At 41.0% G+C, this 26,742-nt stretch overlaps 1 protein-coding gene across 1 annotated transcript in view; it reads left to right on the top strand.

Moving 5' to 3' along the window:
* Positions 1 to 26,742, top strand: part of LOC124622112 (mRNA-capping enzyme) — an 88,480-nt gene that overhangs the window by 38,667 nt on the left and 23,071 nt on the right. The window contains exons 5-8 of the mRNA XM_047147721.1: positions 3,389 to 3,467; positions 3,575 to 3,712; positions 18,151 to 18,252; positions 18,372 to 18,507. Coding sequence (XP_047003677.1) covers positions 3,389 to 3,467; positions 3,575 to 3,712; positions 18,151 to 18,252; positions 18,372 to 18,507 — 455 coding nt within the window. The remainder of the gene's footprint in view (positions 1 to 3,388; positions 3,468 to 3,574; positions 3,713 to 18,150; positions 18,253 to 18,371; positions 18,508 to 26,742) is intronic.

Genomic DNA, 26,742 nt, shown 5'->3' with positions numbered 1-26,742 from the left:
TTAGCCACAGGGTGATCCTCATTACCAACAAACACTGTCTGCCTATGTCCATTCATGCGAATGGACAGTTTGTTGCTGGTCATTCCCACATAGAAAGCGTCACAGTGTAGGCAGGTCAGTTGGTAAATCACGTGGGTGCTTTCACACGTGGCTCTGCCTTTGATCGTGTACACCTTCCGGGTTACAGGACTGGAGTAGGTGGTGGTGGGAGGGTGCGTGGGACAGGTTTTACACCGGGGGCGGTTACAAGGGTAGGAGCCAGAGGGTAGGGAAGGTGGTTTGAGGATTTCATAGGGATTAACCAAGAGGTTATGAAGATTAGGTGGACGGCGGAAAGACACTCTTGGTGGAGTGGGGAGGATATCATGAAGGATGGATCTCATTTCGGGGCAGGATTTGAGGAAGTCGTATCCCTGCTGGAGAGCCACATTCAGAGTCTGATCCAGTCCCGGGAAGTATCCTGTCACAAGTGGGGCACTTTTGTGGTTCTTCTGTGGGAGGTTCTGGGTTTGAGGGGATGAGGAAGTGGCTCTGGTTATTTGCTTCTGTACCAGGTCGGGAGGGTAGTTGCGGGATGCGAAAGCTGTTTTCAGGTTGTTGGTGTAATGGTTCAGGGATTCAGGACTGGAGCAGATTCGTTTGCCACGAAGGCCTAGGCTGTAGGGAAGGGACCGTTTGATATGGAATGGGTGGCAGCTGTCATAATGGAGGTACTGTTGCTTGTTGGTGGGTTTGATGTGGACGGATGTGTGAAGCTGGCCATTGGACAGATGGAGGTCAACGTCAAGGAAAGTGGCATGGGATTTGGAGTAGGACCAGGTGAATCTGATGGAACCAAAGGAGTTGAGGTTGGAGAGGAAATTCTGGAGTTCTTCTTCACTGTGAGTCCAGATCATGAAGATGTCATCAATAAATCTGTACCAAACTTTGGGTTGGCAGGCTTGGGTAACCAAGAAGGCTTCCTCTAAGCGACCCATAAATAGGTTGGCGTATGAGGGGGCCATCCTGGTACCCATGGCTGTTCCCTTTAATTGTTGGTATGTCTGGCCTTCAAAAGTGAAGAAGTTGTGAATCAGGATGAAGCTGGCTAAGGTGATGAGGAAAGAGGTTTTAGGTAGGGTGGCAGGTGATCGGTGTGAAAGGAAGTGCTCCATTGCAGCGAGGCCCTGGATGTGCAGGATATTTGTGTATAGGGAAGTGGCATCAATGGTTACAAGGATGGTTTCCGGGGGTAACAGACTGGGTAAGGATTCCAGGCGTTCAAGAAAGTGGTTGGTGTCTTTGATGAAGGATGGGAGACTGCATGTAATGGGTTGAAGGTGTTGATCTACGTAGGCAGAGATACATTCTGTGGGGGCTTGGTAATCAGCTACAATGGGGCGGCCGGGATGTTTGGGTTTGTGAATTTTAGGAAGTAGGTAGAAGGTAGGAGTGCGAGGTGTCTGTGGGGTCAGGAGGTTGATGGAGTCAGGTGAAAGGTTTTGTAGGGGGCCTAAGGTTCTGAGGATTCCTTGAAGCTCCGCCTGAACGTCAGGAATGGGATTACCTTGGCAAACTTTGTATGTAGTGTTGTCTGAAAGCTGACGCAGTCCCTCAGCCACATACTCCCGACGATCAAGTACCACGGTCATGGAACCCATGTCAGCCGGAAGAATGATGATGGATCGGTCAGCTTTCAGATCACGGATAGCCTGGGCTTTGGCTGTGGTGATGTTGGAAGTAGGATTAAGGTTTTTCAAGAAAGATTGAGAGGCAAGGCTGGAAGTGAGGAATTCCTGGAAGGTTTGGAGAGGGTGATTTTGAGGAAGAGGAGGTGGGTCCCGCTGTGATGGAGGACGGAACTGTTGTAGGCAGGGTGCAATTTGGATAGTGTCTTGGGGAGTTGGATCATTAGGAGTGGGATCAGGATTATTTTTCTTCGTGGCAAAGTGATATTTCCAGCAGAGACTACGAGTGTAGGACAGTTAATCTTTGACAAGGGCAGTTTGGTTGAATCTGGGAGTGGGGCTGTCTTCTTGGCAAAGTGATATTTCCAGCAGAGACTATGAGTGTAGGACAGTAAATCTTTGACAAGGGCAGTTTGGTTGAATCTGGGAGTGGGGCTGAAGGCCTTACCCTCTCCCGTAAAACCCACATCCTTTCATCTTTCCCTCTCCTTCCCTCTTTCCTGACGAAGCAACCGGGGGTTGCGAAAGCTCGAAATTTTGTGTGTGTGTTTGTGTGTTTTTTATTGTGGCTATCTACCAGTGCTTTCAGAATATACAGTATGTTCCTTTCCATCATTGTATCTTGAAAGCCAGAAACTTCTTCAAAAGAATGTTGTGATTAGCACATGCATTGCCTTAGATGGACCACAAAAAATTCTGGTAGGTGAAATCTTGTGATAAGATATTGTAATACACATGTCAGTGAAATAGTAGATGATTGGTTCAGTGGAGAAGCCTGTCTAGAATTTTGATTGACTCAGAATCTATCTTTAAATACTTTTAACTTTGCCAAAACTTTTGACACAGACGTTAATATTGACGTGGGTCGATAACTGAACTCTGCCCTGCTACTTTTCTTAAAGAGGTTTGTAACAATGGCATACTTTAGTCTGTCTGGAAAGATTCCTTGTGGAACTGGTGCATTAAGTACATGGTTAGGTGCAGTAGATATATCAAAAGAATGTGCTTGTAATATTTTGCAAATGTTATCAACTTCTTGAGAATTTTTGCTTTCAAGAGAGTTACATTATTTATCTGGATGTCATTTGAATGATATCAAATAGATTGAATGTTTGCAGAACTAACTTGTCACATATGTTGCAGTGCTTTTTATTTGGAGCTGACCATATCAAGTCACTCAGATGTTTTAGAAATTAATTGTTAAAGAAGCTTACCGTACATGCCAAATTAAGTCAGAGATAAATAATTTTGAAAATAAAGTGGGAAAAATATGAGTGTAGTTAGAATGGAAATGGGAAAGTCTGTTAGTGGATAAGATGATGTGGTAATTAAGATATGACCAAATGATTTTTGACACCAAACATGGTACTATATGTTTATTGTTCCTTACATGTGCCTCTCGACTGCTCAGTGCATCTTCTATTTAGTGAATAGTGATCTATTCCCATTCAGATATAAGTTCAGTCTCATGCTATTCGAAGTACAATTTACTTTATTCACTAAGTGTAATGGAAAAGAGATGTTAAAATACTTTTATTTTAATACTGCAAGTCCTGGTGTTTGGCAAATCCTACCAGCAGAGTGATAACGGAACTTGAACAATAGCAGTTTATGAAGCTAATGATTATAAGGAAAATGGTGTGAGAGGGACATTATTCATCAGATCCTGAAATTATATTTGTACTTAAAATGAAAAATAAAATTATGTATTAATTTTGTAGAGGAAGAAGAAGCAGATGATGATGATGATGGTGCTGGTGGGAGTGTCGGTGGAGAAGAAAATGGGAAAGCAGCTGGAAGGTAATTACTCTGTTCTCATCTTAAGGAGAAAAAGTATTTGTATAATCAACCTATTGCTCGCAACTTGAGTTTGGATGTTGAGGTAAGATAAGCTGTTTCTGTTTCAGCAATCAGAGACGAAGGAAGGAATTTCGAAAGAAAAATCCTACATTCATGGAAGGTGTAAATGGTGTTACACCAGTCACAACCCAGCCTAAGTTGTCAGAAATACAGAAAAAAACTCAGTCATTATGTGGGTGGAGAGGGTGTGTAAACTTATTGTAATGTTTCATATATTCTGCCATATTGTAATAGTGCACATCTACTCCGTATTTTTGCCATTATGCTATAATGTAAGTATCACATAATAATCATACAGGGTGTTTCAAAAATGACCGGTATATTTGAAACGGCAATAAAAACTAAACGAGCAGTGATAGAAATACACCGTTTGTTGCAATATGCTTGGGACAACAGTACATTTTCAGGTGGACAAACTTTCGAAATTACAGTAGTTACAATTTTCAACAACAGATGGCGCTGCAAGTGATGTGAAAGATATAGAAGACAACGCAGTCTGTGGGTGCGCCATTCTGTACGTCGTCTTTCTGCTGTAAGCGTGTGCTGTTCACAACGTGCAGGTGTGCTGTAGACAACATGGTTTATTCCTTAGAACAGAGGATTTTTCTGGTGTTGGAATTCCACCGCCTAGAACACAGTGTTGTTGCAACAAGACGAAGTTTTCAACGGAGGTTTAATGTAACCAAAGGACTGAAAAGCGATACAATAAAGGATCTGTTTGAAAAATTTCAACGGACTGGGAACGTGACGGATGAACGTGCTGGAAAGGTAGGGCGACCGCGTACGGCAACCACAGAGGGCAACGCGCAGCTAGTGCAGCAGGTGATCCAACAGCGGCCTCGGGTTTCCGTTCGCCGTGTTGCAGCTGCGGTCCAAATGACGCCAACGTCCACGTATCGTCTCATGTGCCAGAGTTTACACCTCTATCCATACAAAATTCAAACGCGGCAACCCCTCAGCGCCGCTACCATTGCTGCACGAGAGACATTCGCTAACGATATAGTGCACAGGATTGATGACGGCGATATGCATGTGGGCAGCATTTGGTTTACTGACGAAGCTTATTTTTACCTGGACGGCTTCGTCAATAAACAGAACTGGCGCATATGGGGAACCGAAAAGCCCCATGTTGCAGTCCCATCGTCCCTGCATCCTCAAAAAATACTGGTCTGGGCCGCCATTTCTTCCAAAGGAATCATTGGGCCATTTTTCAGATCCGAAACGATTACTGCATCACGCTATCTGGACATTCTTCGTGAATTTGTGGCGGTACAAACTGCCTTAGACGACACTGCGAACACCTCGTGGTTTATGCAAGATGGTGCCCGGCCACATCGCACGGCCAACGTCTTTAATTTCCTGAATGAATATTTCGATGATCGTATGATTGCTTTGGGCTATCCGAAACATACAGGAGGCGGCGTGGATTGGCCTCCCTATTCGCCAGACATGAACCCCTGTGACTTCTTTCTGTGGGGACACTTGACAGACCAGGTGTACCGCCAGAATCCAGAAAGAATTGATCAGCTGAAGCAGTACATCTCATCTGCATGTGAAGCCATTCCACCAGACACGTTGTCAAGGTTTCGGGTAATTTCATTCAGAGACTACGCCGTATTATTGCTATGCATGGTGGATATGTGGAAAATATCGTACTATAGAGTTTCCCAGACCGCAGCGCCATCTGTTGTTGAAAATTGTAACTACTGTAATTTCGAAAGTTTGTCTGCCTGAAAATGTACTGTTGTCCCAAGCATATTGCAACAAACGGTGTATTTCTATCGCTGCTCGTTTAGTTTTTATTGCCGTTTCAAATATACCGGCCATTTTTGAAACACCCTGTACATAACAGTGCAAATTTTTAAACTGGTAACTTAGTTACAAGCATGAAGCAAATTATTAGAACAAGCTGTGCCATTTGAGAGCAGCAAGTAAGAACAGGTTGCGAGTACTGTTGAGTGAGGACATCATTTTACCTCTTGACATGTCTGTCTGTGAAAACAGACTAATGCATTTCTTCTCCACTGTGCATTGTATCATTTGGAGACTGGGTCACCCTCGTTCATTTTATGTCCCAGAGGGTGCACACCATTTCTTTTCTTACTGTTCTTACCCTCTTTCTGATAGCCATTGTCCTGAAGTTTGCACTAGGATGACTTTATTTCAGAATATCAACAGTTCTCCTCACATATGTTTTATTAGTTTTGCATCTTTGTATTTTGGTAGCCAAGCCATTCAGCTGTTCTTTTTTCCCCCCTAGAATAAGCATTTCGTTTTATATTTGTTAAAGTAGAGGCTGTTTTGTGGAAATATAAATACAAAACCTCAATTCTTCTCCAGCAATTGGCTAAATAACAACAGATTCTGCTCCTACAATAAATTGCTTAGTGTCTGGAAGGCCTCTATTCAGGCACTCAGAGAGCAGTCTGATTTGCAATAGAAGACTGTGGAAGGGTGGGCAAAAAAGCATTGGTCTGATGTTTAAATCTCATTTGTGTAGGAGGTTCAGGTAAAATACCAGCTCTTAACTACTGCACAAATTTCAACTTGGAGGACAAAAGTTTTAGCATCCCTGGTGTTAAAAAGCAGTGAAAGAATTGAACCCAAACAAGTCACCAGATCCAGATGGAATCCCATTTTGGTTTCACAGGAAAAACTTTTCAGCATTAGCACCATAATTAGCTTCAACTTTCTCACCCACCATAAAGACCTACCCAACAGGAAAAAGGTGCAGGTGACCCGCTGCATACAAGAAAGTTATAAGAATGTGATCACACAAAATCATCTTTGATGATTTGTTGCAGATTTTGTTTTTTAGCACATTCTCAGGTTGAATGTAATACATTGTGTCCATAACTAAAGTTCCGCTTTTAAAATACTGTAGGAAGAGAATCACTGCATAGAATGACATCAGACTTGAACATCATATTATTGGCACAGAGGGAAAAGTCATGGAACAAAAAAACATTAACAAAAATTTGATCAGTAGATGGCACTGTAACCAGAATATGAACAGCAATAGACTCATGGCACACTGCTGTTTCTCAGTTTTTTTACAAGAATGGTGACTGTGTACCAATAGCCCTGCAGAAGTTTCAAACACTCAAGGGTATGCAAAAAGGCACCAGTCCGATGTTTGCTAAGGATCGTACAAAATTTAAAAAGACAGTTTCTTTTGAAGTGCAATTTGTCAGAGGTAGGAAAGCAGTTGATCCAACTCTGTCGAAGCTGTCACTGCAGTATTTGCAGGAGGGGGCCAAGTGGTGGTGTGCAAACATGCAATGCACGGGGAAATGCCCCAACATTGAACATGCCTGTGAGCATGGTGCATAAAATCTTATGAAACAACCTGCATTGCTATCCATCAAAATCACCCATGTTCAACAGTTGCTTCTTGCTGAGCTGCCAGCAAGACGAAGGTCTGTTTTGGAAGAGGACAATTATTGGCCATGGAACATTCTGTGGACAGACAAAACATATTTCCACCTCCAAGAACATGTCAGCACACAGAATGTTATCCACATGCTCATCAAGTGGTACCTGTTCATTCTTCAGTGGTGACTGCACGGTGTGGTTTGACACGATCATTTATCATATTTTTTCGAGGAGATAACTACTTCAGGTACTGTTACCTGTACAGTCACTGCTAAACGCTATGAGTTTTTGCACATTGGTGCAACAGCATGGATGTGTGGGTAATAGAGCACTGCATGTGCATGGCGAAACCAAATGAGTAGCTCTTGCTGCCCATCACTTACTTTTGCACACTTTGTGGAAGCGTGCACTCGGCAGTTCCCGCACTGGGTATCATGAATTTTCGTTCACCATCACGTGGTGCTCAGTCTCTGGCTGCGGTGCAACAGGCACGTGGCTCTGCCATGTGTCCAAGGAAACGTGGACTTTACACAGCTTCATCACAACACAGTGGCGCTAAAGGACCTATCAAGCATCTGAATGGATTTAGAATTAGAATTTCTTGTTGGCTTCCAATTTTCCTTGTTTTCTACTAAGAACATGTATGCTGCACACCTGAGATACATCAAATATTATGATTGCGTCTGAACATGATGATGTAAAACGAAATGTAAAGTGATAATGGAGTATAGGGTGTTATTGAATGTCATTGATTGTGCTGTGGATCTCTAAATTTTTGTGAATGAAAGCTAAAGAAATAATGCTTGCATTCAGTATGCAGCAAACATCGCACTGACACAGAGATGTATTTTGGACAGAACAAATGAAAAAGATTTATGTTGATAAGTGTGACAACTAATTATAATTGGCTACTTTCTTTAAAACTAACAAAAGAACTTCAATCTAGCTACACTGTAGGCTCACATAAGTAAATCCAGCAAATAAACTAATAGGACTTGCTTAGAGTTGATAATATTCCCTACTGTGGACAGAAAGAGGAAAAAGCATGGGGTGTAATGATAACAGGAGGTGGACATTATGCAAATAAATTTCTATTTGTATAATTATTTGAATAAGTAGATCATTTAAACAAATCTATTTGTGAATAAGTTGTTTGTATCTTGAATCACAAATAACATAGAATGCTACTGTATTTCCTTCCTTTGCTTCTTGTATGGAATTATGTAACTTGGCTCAGCGCAGTGTCTATTAGAAATATAACTTATTACTGGTTTGTACAGAAATGTGGCTCACTGGGTTAAGCTCCGGACTAAAAAACTAAAAGTGTGCAGCTCGATCCCCTGTTGGTTCTAACAGTTTCATTACTTATTACTTCTTTCACCTGTGACAATGAGCAAAATACGAAGCCTTGTTGCACTGCATTTCGGAGTACATATTGGAATGTAGGTCCCCCCCCCCTCCCCCCCCCTAACTGGCTGTACAAGTCAGTGCAGAGGTGGGAGGAAATCAAAGACACACCCTCATGCCTAGTAAAGAACTGCAGTGTTCATACTAACCTTTGGGTTGAGCACAGCTTTGCTTTGATTACAGCATAAGAAATGCAATATGTTGTTGTTGTTGTGGTCTTCAGTCCTGAGACTGGTTTGATGCAGCTCTCCATGCTACTCTATCCTGTGCAAGCTTCTTCATCTCCCAGTACCTACTGCAACCTACATCCTTCTGAATCTGCTTAGTGTATTCATCTCTTGGTCTCCCTCTACGATTTTTACCCTCCATGCTGCTCTCCAATGCTAAATTTGTGATCCCTTGATGCCTCAAAACACGTCCTACCAACCGATCCCTTCTTCTAGTCAAATTGTGCCACAAACTTCTCTTCTCCCCAATCCTATTCAATACCTCCTCATTAGTTACGTGATCTACCCACCTTATCTTCAGCATTCTTCTGTAGCACCACATTTCGAAAGCTTCTATTCGCTTCGTGTCCAAACTAGTTATCGTCCATGTTTCACTTCCATACATGGCTACACTCCATACAAATACTTTCAGAAACGACTTCCTGACACTTAAATCTATACTCGATGTTAACAAATTTTTCTTCTTCAGAAACGATTTCCTTGCCATTGCCAGTCTACATTTTATATCCTCTCTACTTCGACCATCATCAGTTATTTTACTCCCTAAATAGCAAAACTCCTTTACCACTTTAAGTGTCTCATTTCCTAATCTAATTTCCTCAGCATCACCCGACTTAATTCGACTACATTCCATTATCCTCGTTTTGCTTTTGTTGATGTTCATCTTATCTCCTCCATCAAGACACTGTCCATTCCGTTCAACTGCTCTTCCAAGTCCTTTGCTGTCTCTGACAGAATTACAATGTCATCGGCGAACCTCAAAGTTTTTACTACTTCTCCATGAATTTTAATACCTACTTCGAATTTTTCTTTGGTTTCCTTTACTGCTTGCTCAATATACAGATTGAATAACATCGGGGAGAGGCTACAACCCTGTCTCACTCCTTTCCCAACTACTGCTTCCCTTTCATGCCCCTCGACTCTTATAACTGCCATCTGATTTCTGTACAAATTGTAAATAGCCTTTTGCTCCCTGTATTTTATACCTGCCACCTTCAGAATTTGAAAGAGAGTATTCCAGTTAACATTGTCAAAAGCTTTCTCTAAGTCTACAAATGCTAGAAACGTAGGTTTTCCTTTTCTTAATCTTTCTTCTAAGATAAGTCGTAAGGTCAGTATTGCCTCACGTGTTCCAACATTTCTACGGAATCCAAACTGATCTTCCCCGACGTCCGCTTCTACCAGTTTTTCCATTCATCTGTAAAGAATTCGCGTTAGTATTTTGCAGCTGTGACTTATTAAACTGATAGTTCGGTAATTTTCACATCTGTCAACACCTGCTTTCTTTGGGATTGGAATTATTATATTCTTCTTGAAGTCTGAGGGTATTTCGCCTGTCTCATACATCTTGCTCACCAGATGGTAGAGTTTTGTCATGAGTGGCTCTCCCAAGGCCATCAGTAGTTCTAATGGAATGTTGTCTACTCCCGGGGCCTTGTTTCGACTCAGGTCTTTCAGCTCCCTGTTTTGATGTGCTGTGTCCAATCTTGCAATTTGAACAATACCAATTCTCTCACAATTCGGCTCTGAATTGAACTTTTGGGAACGGGCGCTGATAACCTCGTTGTTGTGTGCCCTAAAACACTAATAATCATCATCATCATCAGGTCTTTCAGTGCTCTGTCAAACTCTTCACGCAGTATCTTATCTCCCATTTCGTCTTCATCTACATCCTCTTCCATTTCCATAATATTGTCCTCAAGTACATCGCCCTTGTATAAACCCTCTATATACTCCTTCCACCTTTCTGCCTTCCCTTCTTTGCTTTGAACTGGGTTGCCATCTGAGCTCTTGATATTCATACAAGTGGTTATCTTCTCTCCAAAGGTCTCTTTAATTTTCCTGTAGCCAGTACCTATCTTACCCCTAGTGAGACAAGCCTCTACATCCTTACATTTGTCCTCTAGCCATCCCTGCTTAGCCATTTTGCACTTCTGGTCGATCTCATTTGTGAAACGTTTGTATTCCTTTTTGCCTGCTTCATTTACTGCATTTTTATATTTTCTCCTTTCATCAATTAAATTCAATATTTCTTCTGTTACCCAAGGATTTCTATTAGCCCTCGCCTTTTTACCTACTTGATCGTCTGCTGCCTTCACTACTTCATCTCTCAGAGCAACCCATTCTTCTTCTACTGTATTTCTTTCCCCCATTCCTGTCAATTGTTCCCTTATGCTCTCCCTGAAACTCTCTACAACCTCTGGTTCTTTCAGTTTATCCAGGTCCCATCTCCTTAGATTCCCACCTTTTTGCAGTTTCTTCAGTTTCAATCTGCAGTTCATAACCAATAGATTGTGGTCAGGATCCACATCTGCCCCTGGAAATGTCTTACGATTTAAAACCTGGTTCCTAAATCTCTGTCTTACCATTATATAATCTATCTGATACCTTTTAGTATCTCCAGGATTCTTCCATGTATAAAACCTTCTTTTATGATTCTTGAACCAAGCGTTAGCTATGATTAAGTTATGCTCTGTGCAAAATTCTACAAGGCGGCTTCCTCTTTCATTTCTTCCCTCCAATCCATATTCACCTACTATGTTTCCTTCTCTCCCTTTTCCTACTGACGAATTCCAGTCACCCATGACTATTAAATTTTCGTCTCCCTTCACTACCTGAATAATTTCTTTTATCTCGTCATACATTTCATCTATTTCTTCATCATCTGCAAAACTAGTTGGCATATAAACTTGTACTACTGTAGTAGGCATGGGCTTTGTGTCTATCTTGGCCACAATAATGCGTTCACTATGCTGTTTGTAGTAGCTAACCTGCACTCCTATTTTTTTATTCATTATTAAACCTACTCCTGCATTACCCCTATTTGATTTTGTATTTATAACCCTGTAATCACCTGACCAAAAGTCTTGTTCCTCCTGCCACCGAACTTCACTAATTCCCACTACATCTAACTTTAACCTATCCATTTCCCTTTTTAAACTTTCTAACCTACCTCCCGATTAAGGGATCTGACATTCCACGCTCCGATCCGTAGAACGCCAGTTTTCTTTCTCCTGATAACGACGTCCTCCTGAGTAGTCCCCGCCTGGAGATCCGAATGGGGGACTATTTTACCTCCGGAACATTTTACCCAAGAGGATGCCATCATCATTTAATCATACAGTAAAGCTGCACGTCCTCGGGAAAAATTACGGCTGTAGTTTCCCCTTGCTTTCAGCCGTTCGCAGTACCAGCACAGCAAGGCCGTTTTGGCTAATGTTACAAGGCCAGATCAGTCAATCATCCAGACTGTTGCCCCTGCAACTACTGAAAAGGCTGCTGCCCCTCTTCAGGAACCACATGTTTGTCTGGCCTCTCTGCAGATACCCCTCCGTTGTGGTTGCACCTACGGTACGGCCATCTGTATCGCTGAGGCACGCAAGCCTCCCCACCAACAGCAAGGTCCATGGTTCATGGGGGGAAATGCAATATAAAAATACTTATAGGCATGCAGCCTTAGGAAATATGCTACTGACACAGCCCATTTCAGCTCCATGTGCTTCTGCCAGTACTTCTATCGTCTGCACTCCCCTTACTACCATGCACACGTACTCTACGTAAGTAGCCAAAGATGAGAATGTAGTCTACAAAAACCCAGTCAGCAGCACCTTCCGTAGATTGCTGATACTATCGAATATGGATGTCTCCATGATATAATTACACAATTCGTTCATCTTTGTAGTGCTACAGAATGAGTGAACCAAGCAAGACCTTGATGATTGCTAGCAACTAACAACAGACGACTTTAAACTAAAGTATGATATAATGTTTATTGGGTGGTGGTGCTGAATGTTCAGAGTCATTCTGAAATATTTTAAAATTAACTCTGAGCTAGCTTTCCATCAGAAGATAGAATGGTTTTTTGATGCAATGTGTGTGTGTGTGTGTGTGTGTGTGTGTGTGTGTAGAGTTATATAGAGCATTGAAATTGAAAAATTCCAGAGGAGACATTGCTTTTGGGTGCATTGCACTTAATAATATCGCAGCACACTGGCAACATATTTACCAAGAAGGATGCGATTGGGAGACTTTTATCTTCTTTCTACATCAGTTGCAATTATCACAGCAATGCCTTACCTACAGTTTAAAAACAAATAGTTCACCTGCATGATTTTCTGCAACAAAGGGAGGCTTACAACAAACTACTGACTTGTAATAGCCAAAGAAATGTCAAGAAAATTGGGTCACGAGTTTCAAATGATATTATGTCATAAAAAGAAAACTTCCTTTTGAACGTGATTTGGAGAGAGAAGCTAATATAGAATCACAATAAATTATATGGAAAAAAAACTACAGTGGAATTAACGATTTCTGAATTTTTGTTGTTGATGATTGTGATTTGAAGGTCTTGTACCATTAGCCTGATATAAAGATAATTTCAGGAGATCTGTTGCACCATTATCCTCTTTACATATGCTGAATATATTTTCTGAAGTGTGTCACAATGGCTGATCTTCACAAATCAGATAAACTTTCTGATGAGATGATTAAAAAAAGTTTTTTTTTAACATTTGTTTAATGAATGACAGAGAATTGGGGCAAAAAATGTCATCAGATATCAAATTTATCTATTATTCAAATAGTTTTTTATTCACAGACAATTAATAGATGTTTCTATTTGTGTAGAGCCCTGATATTTCGAATATATATTTTTATTTGTGAATGATGAATAATAATTTTAATTTTTGTCATTCATCATTTGAGTAAATGTGGCCCAGCTCAGGTGGTAAGCGAAGTACATTGTGCATTCATACACAGCAGATTTGTAGCAGGTGTGCAAATGAATTTGAGCACACGTCATCATGGCTGTGGAAAAGCACATGACATATGCTTAGCTGTTGGCAAGTGCTACTCGCTTGCGTTGGTAGGTGAGGCACTACTGGACATCTTCGGCAAATTCCACAGACATCCGCAAAGTGTATTCACGCTCGCTCTCGCACATCGCATGGATTAACCACAAGCTTGCAGAGCTCTAGTAAGTAGGATGATTTTTATGCAAGATGATGCTCCTCTGCACATTGCACAACCAGTGAAGTGGCTTCTGCAGAGGCATTTTGGAAATGCTAGAATTATCAGCCATCATTTAGCTACAGTCTGGCCACACAGGTTACCAGATCTTAATCCATATGGCTTTTGGCTGTGGGGCTATGTGAAAGATGATTGTGGCCAGTGCTCCAATTACGAACACAGCTAACCCCCCTTCTATAGTGGTTTTTAAGCTTTGCTTCTGTTTTTGGTTTCCCTACTTTTTTGAGTTTCGCTCTCAGTGCTGCTGGTTTTTGGTTTCGTTTTTTTTTTACCTTTTTCTAAGTCACAGACGGGACACTAATGACCGTAGCAGTTTTGTGCCCTAAAAACCATAACAAAAACAACAAAAATACGAACACAGCTGAGTTGAAGGCATGCATTGTTCAATGCATTCTGAATGTGACCCCCAAGACACTCCAGTCTGTTGTGGAATATGCTGTTTCTTGATTTAAATTTGTGGCAGAAAATGGATACAGCATATTGAACACGTTTGCGCCAATCTCATGACAGTTAGAAACCAATGTTGTTGTGCTGTTTATGTGGTTTTTGGTCCCAGGACAATTAAAAACCCATGTCGTTTTCATTTTTGTACAATTTTTGGCCTCAGGGCAATTAAACACTAATTTTTTGCATCTGATAGGGAACAACCATGCCATGGGGGATGGACTTACCAACTGTTGACTGACAAAATTATGCAGTCATGCACATTGAACAGTGAGGATGGTGTAATGTGAAACTCAAACCATAGCCATTGTATTGCAATTTATCTGTCATTTGTAGCCATTGCTCCTCCCCCCACCCCCATCCCCATCACACACACACACACACACACACACACACACACACACACACACACACAATTCAGCTTCCCTTTTTCTTTCATGATACCCTGCAAACCACAGATAAAATGCACCAGGCAGATTTCATATTCCTTGATTTTTGTGAAGCATTTGACACAGTGCCACATTGAAAAGTGTTAACAAAGGTCTGAGCATATGAAATAGGTACTCAGATATGTGAGTGGCTCGAAAAACTTTTTAAATAACAGAATCCAGTTCACTGTCCTGGATGGGGAGTGTTCATCGACAACACAGGTATTATATGAAGTGAAGTGTCCCAGAGGAAAGTGTTAGGACTGCTCTTGTTCTCTATATACATAAACGACTTGATGGACTGGGTGAGCAGCAGTCTGCAAATGTTGGCTGATGTTGCCGTAGTATCAGCTTTCTGTGGCTGTAAGAGGATACAAGATGATTTTTGACGCAATTTTGTTTGGTGTGAGGAATAGCAGCTTGCTCTGAATGTGGAAAAATGTAAGTTACAGCAGATGAGTATGAGAAATAATCTTGTAATGTTTGACTACAATATTAGTGCCATTCTGCTTGAAAGTCACATAGATTAAACATCTAGGCATAATATTTTAAAGCAATACAAAATGGAACGAACACACAAAATCTGTTGTAGGGAAGGTGAATAATTGACTTGTTAAATTTGTTACTGGTAGGTTCAAACAACACGCAGGTTTTACAGGCATCCTTCGGGAACTCAAATGGGAAACCCCGGAGGGAAGGCAACATTCTTTTTGAGGAACATTGTTGAGAAAATTTAGAGAACCAGCATTTGAAGCTGACTGCAGAGTGGTTCTGCTGCCTCCAACATACATAGCGCGTAAGGACCACGAAGATAAGATATGAGAAATTATGGCTCAAAAGAAGGCATATAGACAGCCATGTTTCCCTTGCTTTATTTGGGAGTGTAACAAGAAAGGAAATGACTAGTAGTGGTACAGGATATCTTCTGCCAAGTGCTCTAACATGGATTGTGGAGTATCTACATAGCTGTAGATGTAGACTTCAGTTCATTGGGAAAATTCTTGAATGGTTCAACCCAATTCTAAAGGAAACTGCATATTGAAAACTTGCACACCTCATTCTTGAGTACTGGTTGAGTGTTTGGGATTCCTGCCAGATTGGGTTAAAAGAATACATTGAAGCAGTTTGAAGGCATGCTATTAAATTTGTTATTAGTAGATTAGATCAACACATGGATGTTGTGAAAATGCTCAATGAACTAAATTGGGAATCCCTGCCGGAGAGAAGACATACATTTCATAAAATACTTTTGAGAAATTTTAAATAACCGTCATTTGCAACAGATTGCAAAATCATCCTATTGCCACCAACATGCGTCTCGTATAAGGACTAGAAAGGCAAGATAAAATAAATCACGGCTCATATGGTTGCATGTAGCATAGCCTTTTTTTCCACCCCTCCATTTGTGAATGAAACAGGAAAGAGAATGATTAGCAGTGGTACAAGGTATCCTTCACTATGCACCATATGGTCGCTTGTGGAGTATTTATGTAGATGTAGATAATCCTAAAGCAGTATTTTGACAAGTTTTGTACTTGTCATTACTGGCTGAAGTGCAGGGATTGCTCCTGGACCACACCCCACACCCCCCCCCCCACCTACTTAATTAACATCCGGTGGAGCTGTTACCCCCTTTTAGAAGCAAGTGCCCAACCAGTGGTGGATGATGATGTTAAGCAAGGACCAGGCATTAAGTTCTGGGCCACAGTCCATTTGTACTACTGCCTGAACCATTATTAAGTAGGGTTGTTCTCAGGGAATTTGCAATAATGCAACCCACTGTGAAGTACTTGGATCTAAACTGTTTTCCCAGCTCACAAGATCATCATTTACCCGTATTTTCACTACCTCCTCCTTCACAGAATCTCATGCTTGAATCCCTTGTCATACAGATTCATTACTACTACTGATGTATAATATTTCAACAACTGTAACCATTTTGTGTATGCTACTAGCTTAAATTATTGATTGGTCAACATCAGCACAGGCAATAAACTGGTACAGTGGTATTGGTTTTAGGAAACTGAAGCCAAGAAGAAGAAAAACAGCAACCAGCAACTTGTTTGACAGCTTTATTTATTCCCGTCTTCAATTGCAGTAATATATCTTCATTCGTAATATGTTTTCATTGACTGCATTCTGACTGCTGCAGCTGCATATTGTTCTGCAACTTATAGCTCCTTTTTTTGCATTTTGAGAGCTGCATCAAACCAGTCTCAGGACTGAAGACCACAACAACATGCATAAAACGCACAGTTTTATGAGTCGAGGTACATGAAAGGGAAGCAGTTGTTGGGAAGGGAGTGAGACAGGGTTGTAGCCTCTCCCTGATGTTATTCAATCTGTATATTGAGCAAGCAGTAAAGGAAACAAAACAAAAATTTGGAGCAGGTATTAAAATGCATGGAGAAGAAATAAAAACTTTGAGGTTCGCCGATGAAATTGTAATTCTGTCAGAGACAGCAAAGGACTTGGAAGAGCAGTTGAACGGAATGGACAGTGTCTTGAAAGGAGGGTGTAAGATGAACATCAACAAAAGCAAAACGAGGATAATGGAATGCCGAATTAAGTCAGGTGATGCTGAGGGAATTAGATTAGGAAATGAGACACTTGAAGTTTTGCTATTTGGGGAGCAAAATAACTGATGATGGTCGAAGTAGAGAGGATATAAAATGTAGACTGGCAATGGCAAGGAAAGTGTTTCTGAAGAAGAGAATTTTGTTAACATCGAGTATAGATTTAAGTGTCAAGAAGTCATTTCTGAAAGTGTTTGTATGGAGTGTAGCCATGTATGGAAGTGAAACATGGACGATAAATAGTGTGGACAAGAAGAGAATAGAAGCTTTCGAAATGTGGTGCTACAGAAGAATGTTAAAGATTAGGTGGGTAGATCACGTAACTAATGAGGAGGTATTGAATAGGATTGGGGAGAAGAGAAATTTGTGGCACAACTTGACTAGAAGAAGGGATCGGTTGGTAGGACATGTTCTGAGGCATCAAGGGATCACAAATTTAGCATTGGAGGGTAGCGCCGAGGGTAAAAATCGTAGAGGGAGACAAAGAGATGAATACACTAAGCAGATTCAGAAGGATGTAGGTTGCAGTAGGTACTGGGAGATGAAGGAGCTTGCACAGGATAGAGTAGCATGGAGAGCTGCATCAAACCAGTCTCAGGACTGAAGACCACAAAAACATGCATAAAACTTACAGTTTTAGGTTCACTGATCCAGTCTGTCTCATTGCATCAGCACACTGCACTACTAACAGTCTATCTCCAAAACAGGAAATCCCTACTTACCTTTCAGATAGCTCCTCACTTGTTCCCATTGAGGACAAACCTAGATGCCTCCTGTGACAGTCACATGATATAATGTATCAGCTAATGAAATAGACCTAAGAAAGCAAAAATAATAACAAAAAATACAAAATAAGTTTTAGTTTCAATCTCTTGTAATCAGTCACTCTCATACTGTCTCATTACCATGTGAATAGAGCAAAATTGGACAAAGGATGCCACATCTCTTCAGTTTAATCAGCAGTCTCAGGGCATTAACTTTAAAATATTAAAATAAATGTAATAATAATAAATTAAACCATAAATAATAAAAATAAACTAAAATGCTCCTAACTGTATTATATGATGTCATTTCTTCGCTTTAAAATATTGCTCCACATGCCAAAAGGATATCAGTCACAAAATACCTCTTTTGGCAGTTCTGGCTTTCCAGGCAGCCAGCCAGTGTCTATGGATACAGCGAACATTCAACTTCTGCACCAAAAGCCCTACAGAGTGTCGTGGAAAGCAGATGGGACAAGGCAAGTTGCTTCTTAAGCATTACTTTTTCCAGTTTCAGTGATAACTGATCATTCTCATTTAAGTATTTTTGTCTGTTACTCCATAGATATTCTGTTTTAAAGAGAAAATTTCTTTTTAGGTATATGATGCTGATCCTCCAGGCAAATGAAGTTTACTTCATCGACAGAGATAATGCTGTATTTCAAGTTTCTGGTCTTAAGTTTCCACACAGGAAAGATCCTAACAGGCACATCGGAAATACTTTATTAGATGGGGTGAGTTTTTGTAGCATTAATGAGTATGAATTTTACTGCTGATATCTTTTTGCCCTGTTTAATGGTGCAGTTATATACACACATTGAGAAAAAATTTAAGTATCAAGCCGGTCTAATTGTACATGTGCATGCAATGGAAAATCGAGGATGGAATAGTGGCAGTATTATGAAAAGTATACATTGCTACTCACCATATAGAAGAGATGGTGAGTCGCAGACAGACACAACAAAAAGTGTGTCAAATAAGTAAGCTTTTGGCCACACACACACACACACACACACACACACACACACACACACACACACGAAAACATGATTCATTTTTAGGACATCCACCGAGTGCATTATGGGTGCTGTCTACATATGTATTCTTGCTGACTAGTGTGAAGTTCATAACAGAGCGTACTAAAAGCATGGTACGATTTTTACTCATTCCAGTTGTGCGTGGACCATGGGAAGAATGACTGCTTAAATCCTTCTGTGCACGCTGTAATTGGTGTAATCCTGTCATGGTCCCTTTGTGAGTGATGTATATGAGGCTGAACAAAGTGTGTAGATTTTTCACCTAATACATGTTCCTGAAACTTTGTAAGTATGCTTGCATGGGATAATTGGCATCTATCTTAAAGTTTGCACCAAATCAAGTTTTTCAGAATTTCCATGACACTCCACCATGAATCAAACCTGTGACCATTCATGCCACCTTTCTTTATATATATTCTGTATCCATTGTTAGTCCTATTTAGCGTGGGTCCCACACACTTGAGCGCTTGGATCACATAAGTGATTTGTAGACTGACTGCATTTTCACAGTCCCCTGCCAGTCGACTGAAGTCTGCCAGTCCTATCAGATGATACTGTGCTTTCAAGAGATGTGTAATGTGTATCAGTCAGACAGTGAAATGCTGAAATGAAGCAATTTTCACATAAACATGCTACACATGTTGAGTTTGGCAGATGGGATAAGATGACCTTGTACATCTCTTCAAACATTTGGTTATTTCAAATTACTACTCATTTAGCTACCAATGTTTTGGACAAACTGACAGTTGCTGTTATGTGTGATCCTTTATCTCACATAGGAGTTTTTTCTGGAAGACTTCTGATGTAAAGCACTTTTCTCAATAGAATGCAAATGTTGCTAGATTCCGTTAAGGGCAAAGTGCCAGGAGTATACAAGATCCCATGTTAGTGGGGGAAACAATACATTATCCAGACATGTCACATGGCGATCTAGATACAAAACACAACATGAAATATGGATAGACTGTGGTAGACTGAATACCTCAACCTGCTCGTATTATATAATTAAACAGGCTTTCAAAATATGTAAAGAGAACAAACTAATCTACAGTGTTTGAGCTCAACAGTATGTGAAGAGTTGATGGTGTTACGGCATCATCTGTCACAAAATAATGAATATGACTAGAACTCACCATTGAAGGCCTGAAGTTACGACAGCGAGGCTGGGCACTAACAACTTGCCTGGGTGCAGCTTCCAGATCTTCAGATACAATCTGGCTTCTTGCAGTGTGCAGCACAGGACTGTTGTTCATATCCCCAGCAGATAGCTGCATGCCATTGTGGCTGGCCATAAAACTATTCTTACGTCAAAGCCTGGTTAACACTTCTTTATCCAAGTTCATATGGGCTATTAAATTGAGACATCAAGAATGGAGGAAACAGATGAGAAGAAGCACATAACCAATGTAGGAATGGGAATGTGTTTTATGTGAAGAGAGAAAAGTATGGACCTGTTGTTGTTGTGGTCTTCAGTCCTGAGACTGGTTTGATGCAGCTCTCCATGCTACTCTATCCTGTGCAAGCTTCTTCATCTCCCAGTACCTACTGCAGCCTACATCCTTCTGAATCTGCTTAGTGTATTCATCTCTTGGTCTCCCTCTATGATTTTTACCCTCCATGCTACCCTCCAATGCTAAATTTGTGATCCCTTGATGCCTCAGAACATGTCCTACCAACCGATCCCTTCTTCTAGTCAAGTTGTGCCACAAACTTCTCTTCTCCCCAATTATATTCAATACCTCCTCATTAGTTATGTGATCTACCCACCTAATCTTCAACATTCTTCTGTAGCACCACATTTCGAAAGCTTCTATTCTCTTCGTGTCCAAACTATTTATCGTCCATGTTTCACTTCCATACATGGCTACACTCCATACAAATACTTTCAGAAATGACTTCCTGACACTTAAATCAATACTCGATGTTAACAAATTTCTCTTCTTCAGAAACGCTTTCCATGCCATTGCCAGTCTACATTTTATATCCTCTCTACTTCGACCATCATCAGTTATTTTGCTCCCCAAATAGTGTGGACCTATGGGTTGGCAAATGGAGAAACAAACTCTGTATCTCACTCGCTATATGTGGGATGAATCCTCTACGTTTCTCAGAAAAACGATAACCAAAACAGTCATTTTGCAAGTTGTAGGCATTACTGCTAGAACCATGGAAGCAGTGACATTGGTTGTTTTGACATTTTGTCTATCTGTAATGACAATTTCTTTGTAAGTAGTTGAAATTTTGTGGCTTCTATGTCTTTTCAACAGAGACTGCACTGTAGTAATTAGACCAGTGCTGTATTCATTGCTTTTATTTCACATTGTATACCTAGAACTTTAGCATTGGTTATTTTGATTGCTTAACATTTCCTTAAGCATATGTGTCACCTGAGACTACTACAAATGACTGACACATTATGCTACGCTGTGTGCAATGAATCTTCTGAGGTGATAATTGTGTCTCGTTATACCTAAAGTGCTTGGTTGTACGTAACTCATGCTGTGAGTATTGAAAATGGCTCATAAGTTGTCATACAAAGAAGTAACAGAATATTTATATTATCAGCAATGAGTTTCAGAGCAAGAATCAAAAGATAGTGAAATTCAAAGGTGCGTAGTGATCAAGAGCAATAATTATATCCCACACAGTGATGACTCATGCAAAGGTAGTTGTAAATTTTATTTTTATTTACTTTATTACTAGTTTTGTGTCGGGACCCATTTTCAAATCATCCAGGTAGTCAAAATAGTCAAAATAGTATTTCTCAAAATGTAAGAACGGTGTCTAGTTAAACAGTAACAAAGTGCAAATGAATAGTGCAAATGAGAAGTAAAATTTGTGACTTTGGCTGTTTTTTGTTGTATTGATTAACAGAAGTTGCTGCTGTACAATTACTCCAGCATGTTGGACATCCGTAATATTGATAGCTTCTCCTGAGAAAATTGGAGAATGCAGTTCTTTTGTGATACTGCATCAGGATATAAATTTCGAGAAGCAAGGTTTCAGTTTTTTGTAGCAGGTGTTATGAAGGAAAAGTTCTCAAGTTAATGGCAGTATTGTCTTGTCAGACATGAACAATATTTTGACAATAGAACGAGTTGCCACCATCAGGCATGTTGATAGACAGATTACCAAGGGACTTAAGTGGCTATTGATACCTACAGGCACTGTCAGACATTCCATACTCAGTCTGAGGCACTGGTGCGTGGACAGAGTACAGAACCCCTGAATCACCAGCAGAACCTACAGCTATAAATAATAGCCATTCCAGCTCCTTAGCATCAGCCATTCAGCGCACCTGATGACAACAATCATTTTTGTTGACAAAATATTGTGGAAGCCTGACACAATGCTCTGGCTATTCACCGGAGATCATTTCCTTCTTACATCTCAACAAATTCTGGAATTTTTACATTTTGATGTCAGGGAATAAAAGTCGCTAAGACTGGAAACCAACACCTTTGCAGTGGTGTCATAAGTTTGGAATCATTCCCTTAAAAACTGTACCCTGCTTTACAGTCCAGGACAAAACATCACAAATGATGAACAGCTATTTCTGACTAAGGCCAGTTGCAGATTTACACAAGATATGGCTAGTAAGCCATTTGGCATCAAGTTGTGGGTTATTGCAGATGGAGACACCAATTACCTGTTCAATAGATTTCCATACCAGAAAATGATGAACATTTATCAGAGAATGAAATCCTTTCCATGTGCATGCCATGGAGCTTGTGACACCATTAGAAGTGGAAGAAACATGTTAACAAACAACTTTTTTTCCCAATATCGCACCTGACCAAAATATTGAAGATTAAGGGTATGAGCTTAATGCAAACAGTGACTATTCAAGAGGAGAGATACCATCATGAATAGCATTATTGAAAACTACTTTGATGAAGCATAGTGGCACAAACTTGTCTGTTTATCAGGACAAAGAATACAAACATGTTCTTGTTCTCAGTGCACTTCAGTCAAGTGTAGAAATTCACATTGATTTGAAACATCTGCCACAAACTAAAGCATTTAATAAAACAATTGACTGTAGAGAGAATGTAATGGACTGGATGGCAAGAAAATTTTTGTGAAATTAGCTTCATAGAGATAGCCACTGTTGGATCTTACTGAAATAAATGCATCAATTCTTCAAGTAGCAGTTTCTGCAGCATCTCAGGGAGGAAATAAGATGTGAACACATGAAAAATATTTCCCAACAAGTATTTCTGGTAATCAGTAATGGGCACAATACAAGCCCAAGATGACTGGCTTATGTGACACATGTAAGAAACCTGCGTGTGAAAAATGTGAAAGACCAATCTTGAAGCAATGCATTATCTGCATTCAGGACTCAGGGCTAAAAGAATTAACGCACATTTATTTCTATTGTTTTCTTATCCCAAAATAAAACCAATCACAAATAAAAACAAGTACAAATGAAAATAAAACATGACTTCAGTGCTTGAATATTCTTTGCAAAAACAAAGATGTTTGTTCTCTCTATTTCTTCTTCCTTTTCCCAACAATAAAAGAAAAAGGGTAGCTCTGCAATTGAGGGGTTCACTGGAGGCAAGTGCTAATCCACAATTTCGGAGTCTTAGTCCGATCACATTTGCCATTGTGTTTTTTAATGTACCACATGTCGATAACAAGAATTTCCATATGTACCTCTAGAAAGAACTGTCTATTCTATAAATTGTTTTGTCTTATCCTGTCTCTGTTCTTGTGTTTACTTTAACCCACAAGCAATACCTCAAAGTGATGCTCATCTGGGTTAACATTTTCTTCCATCAACTGCCTCAGTTACTGCTGCAGCAGTAGTGGTGTATAAGGAAGGCCTGCAGTTCTAGTGTTTGAAGCCTTGATTGGTTGTGAAATCAAGACAGAAGTGGGTATGACAACTGTGGTCAGTGCTGCCCCTGTTTTACTGGTTTTTCTCACATTCACATGTTTACCCTGTTTCCAGATGCGTAGTTTCTAGTATGCTGCTGTTTTCTAAGTGCTGTAAAGGTCTAAGTCTTACATTCAACTGACAACATGTCTTTCACATTATTCCAGAAAGATATTACCAAGCTGAATATTGATCATAATCCCAAAAACCACATTGTAGACATTTATTTTTATGCCCTTCTGTTCAACAAAAGTCAACAGATTGAGCAAATTTAGAATACAGTGCTGTCATTTAACATCTAGACTATCAATGTCTTTCAACAACTACTATACTGTTACTGTAAATGTGCATCAGAGCTGTCTGTCAAACTTCACCCCATCCAGCATTTCTTTAATTTGATATCAAGATGAGTATAATCTGTTATGCGAACTAATTATTGCTTCCCAATAATTTGATTGCATTGTTCCAAGCTTGAAGACTATATTATTTATACACTCCTGGAAATGGAAAAAAGAACACATTGACACCGGTGTGTCAGACCCACCATACTTGCTCCGGACACTGCGAGAGGGCTGTACAAGCAGTGATCACACGCACTGCACAGCGGACACACCAGGAACCGCGGTGTAGGCCGTCGAATGGCGCTAGCTGCGCAGCATTTGTGCACCGCCGCCGTCAGTTTCAGCCAGTTTGCCGTGGCATACGGAGCTCCATCACAGTCTTTAACACTGGTAGCATGCCGCGACAGCGTGGACGTGAACCGTATGTGCAGTTGACGGACTTTGAGCGAGGGCGTATAGTGGGCATGCGGGAGGCCGGGTGGACGTACCGCCGAATTGCTCAACACGTGGGGCGTGAGGTCTCCACAGTACATCGATGTTGTCGCCAGTGGTCGGCGGAAGGTGCACGTGCCCGTCGACCTGGGACCGGACCGCAGCGACGCACGGATGCACGCCAAGACCGTAGGATCCTACGCAGTGCCATAGGGGACCGCACCGCCACTTCCCAGCAAATTAGGGACACTGTTGCTCCTGGGGTATCGGCGAGGACCATTCGCAACCGTCTCCATGAAGCTGGGCTACGGTCCCGCACACCGTTAGGCCGTCTTCCGCTCACGCCCCAACATCGTGCAGCCCGCCTCCAGTGGTGTCGCGACAGGCGTGAATGGAGGGACGAATGGAGACGTGTCGTCTTCAGCGATGAGAGTCGCTTCTGCCTTGGTGCCAATGATGGTCATATGCGTGTTTGGCGCCGTGCAGGTGAGCGCCACAATCAGGACTGCATACAACCGAGGCACACAGGGCCAACACCCGGCATCATGGTGTGGGGAGCGATCTCCTACACTGGCCGTACACCACTGGTGATCGTCGAGGGGACATTGAATAGTGCACGGTACATCCAAACCGTCATCGAACCCATCGTTCTACCATTCTAGAAGGTGTAAGTCAACTACCCTGGCCAGCAAGATCTCCGGATCTGTCCCCATTGAGCATGTTTGGGACTGGATGAAGCTTCGTCTCACGCGGTCTGCACGTCCAGCACGAACGCTGGTCCAACTGAGGCGCCAGGTGGAAATGGCATGGCAAGCCGTTCCACAGGACTACATCCAGCATCTCTACGATCGTCTCCATGGGAGAATAGCAGCCTGCATTGCTGCGAAAGGTGGATATACACTGTACTAGTGCCGACATTGTGCATGCTCTGTTGCCTGTGTCTATGTGCCTGTGGTTCTGTCAGTGTGATCATGTGATGTATCTGACCCCAGGAATGTGTCAATAAAGTTTCCCCTTCCTGGGACAACGAATTCACGGTGTTCTTATTTCAATTTCCAGGAGTGTAGTTGGTCATTTAACAAGTTCATTTTGTTGTTTGTTTTTATGAGTTCTTCAGTGTGAGCTGTTTTCTGTTTCGCTGTAGATTTAATGTTTTTTTATGGTGTTATGATATTCCTTGACTTGTTTTGGCGGCAGGGGGAGGGGGGGTAGTAGCATTGATCATTTTACTAGACTAGAGGCAGTATTTCAATATTTGACATGTTGAAAGAGTGTTCTCATCTCTCATCTCATACTGTACATCTACATCTGTACTCTGCAAACCACTTCGAAGTGCAGGGCGGAGGGTAAATGCCATTGTACTGCTTAATAAGGTTTTGTCCTGTTCCATTCACATAAGGAGCACAGGAAGAGTGATTGTTTAAATGCCTACTGCATGCTGTAATTAATCTAATCTTGTCCTCACAATCCCTATGTGAGTGATACATAGGGACTGTAGTACATTCCTAGAATCATCATTTATAGCCATTTCTTGAAACTTCGTAAGTAGGCTCTGTCAGTACAGTTTACATCTATCTTCAAGAGTCTTCCAGTTTAGTTTCTTCAGCATCTCTATAACACTCTCCCCTTGGTCAGACAAACCTGTGACCATTCATGCTGCCCTTCTCTGTAAACATTCAATATCCTCTGTTAGTTGTATTTGATAGTGGTCATGTACACTTGAGCAATATTCTAGAAAGGGCCACACAAGTTATTTGTAAGCAATCTCCTTTATAGACTTACTGCATGTCCCCAGTATTCTATCAATCGAGGAAAGTCTAGCACCTTCTTTACCCATAACTGAGCCTATGTGGTAATTCCATTTTATATTCCCTTAAAGTGTCACAGCCAGGTATTTGCTTGAGTTGCCAATTCCTACTGTGACTCACTGACATTGTATCCATAGGATACTATGTTTTTTGTTCTTGTGAAATGCACAGTTTTACATTTATGAACATTTAATGCAAGTTGCCAATCTTTGCACCACTTTGAAATCTTATCAAGATTTGATTCAATATTTATGCAGATTTTTTTGAAACATGTATCATTAGAGATGCTGCATAATCTGCAAAAAGTCTGAAGTTATTGTTAATATTGTCCAAAAGGTCATTAATATACAACCTGAACAGCAAGGGTCCCAACATACTTTCCTGGGGCACACCCTAATTACTTCTACATCTGACAATGATGCACCATCCAACATAACATGCCCATCCTCCCTACCAAAAAATCCTC

This window comes from Schistocerca americana, chromosome 7, assembly GCF_021461395.2.
Source record: "Schistocerca americana isolate TAMUIC-IGC-003095 chromosome 7, iqSchAmer2.1, whole genome shotgun sequence".
NCBI lineage: Eukaryota > Metazoa > Arthropoda > Insecta > Orthoptera > Acrididae > Schistocerca > Schistocerca americana.
Note: the sequence above shows the minus strand (reverse complement) of the source record. Positions and strands in the feature narration are given on the sequence as shown.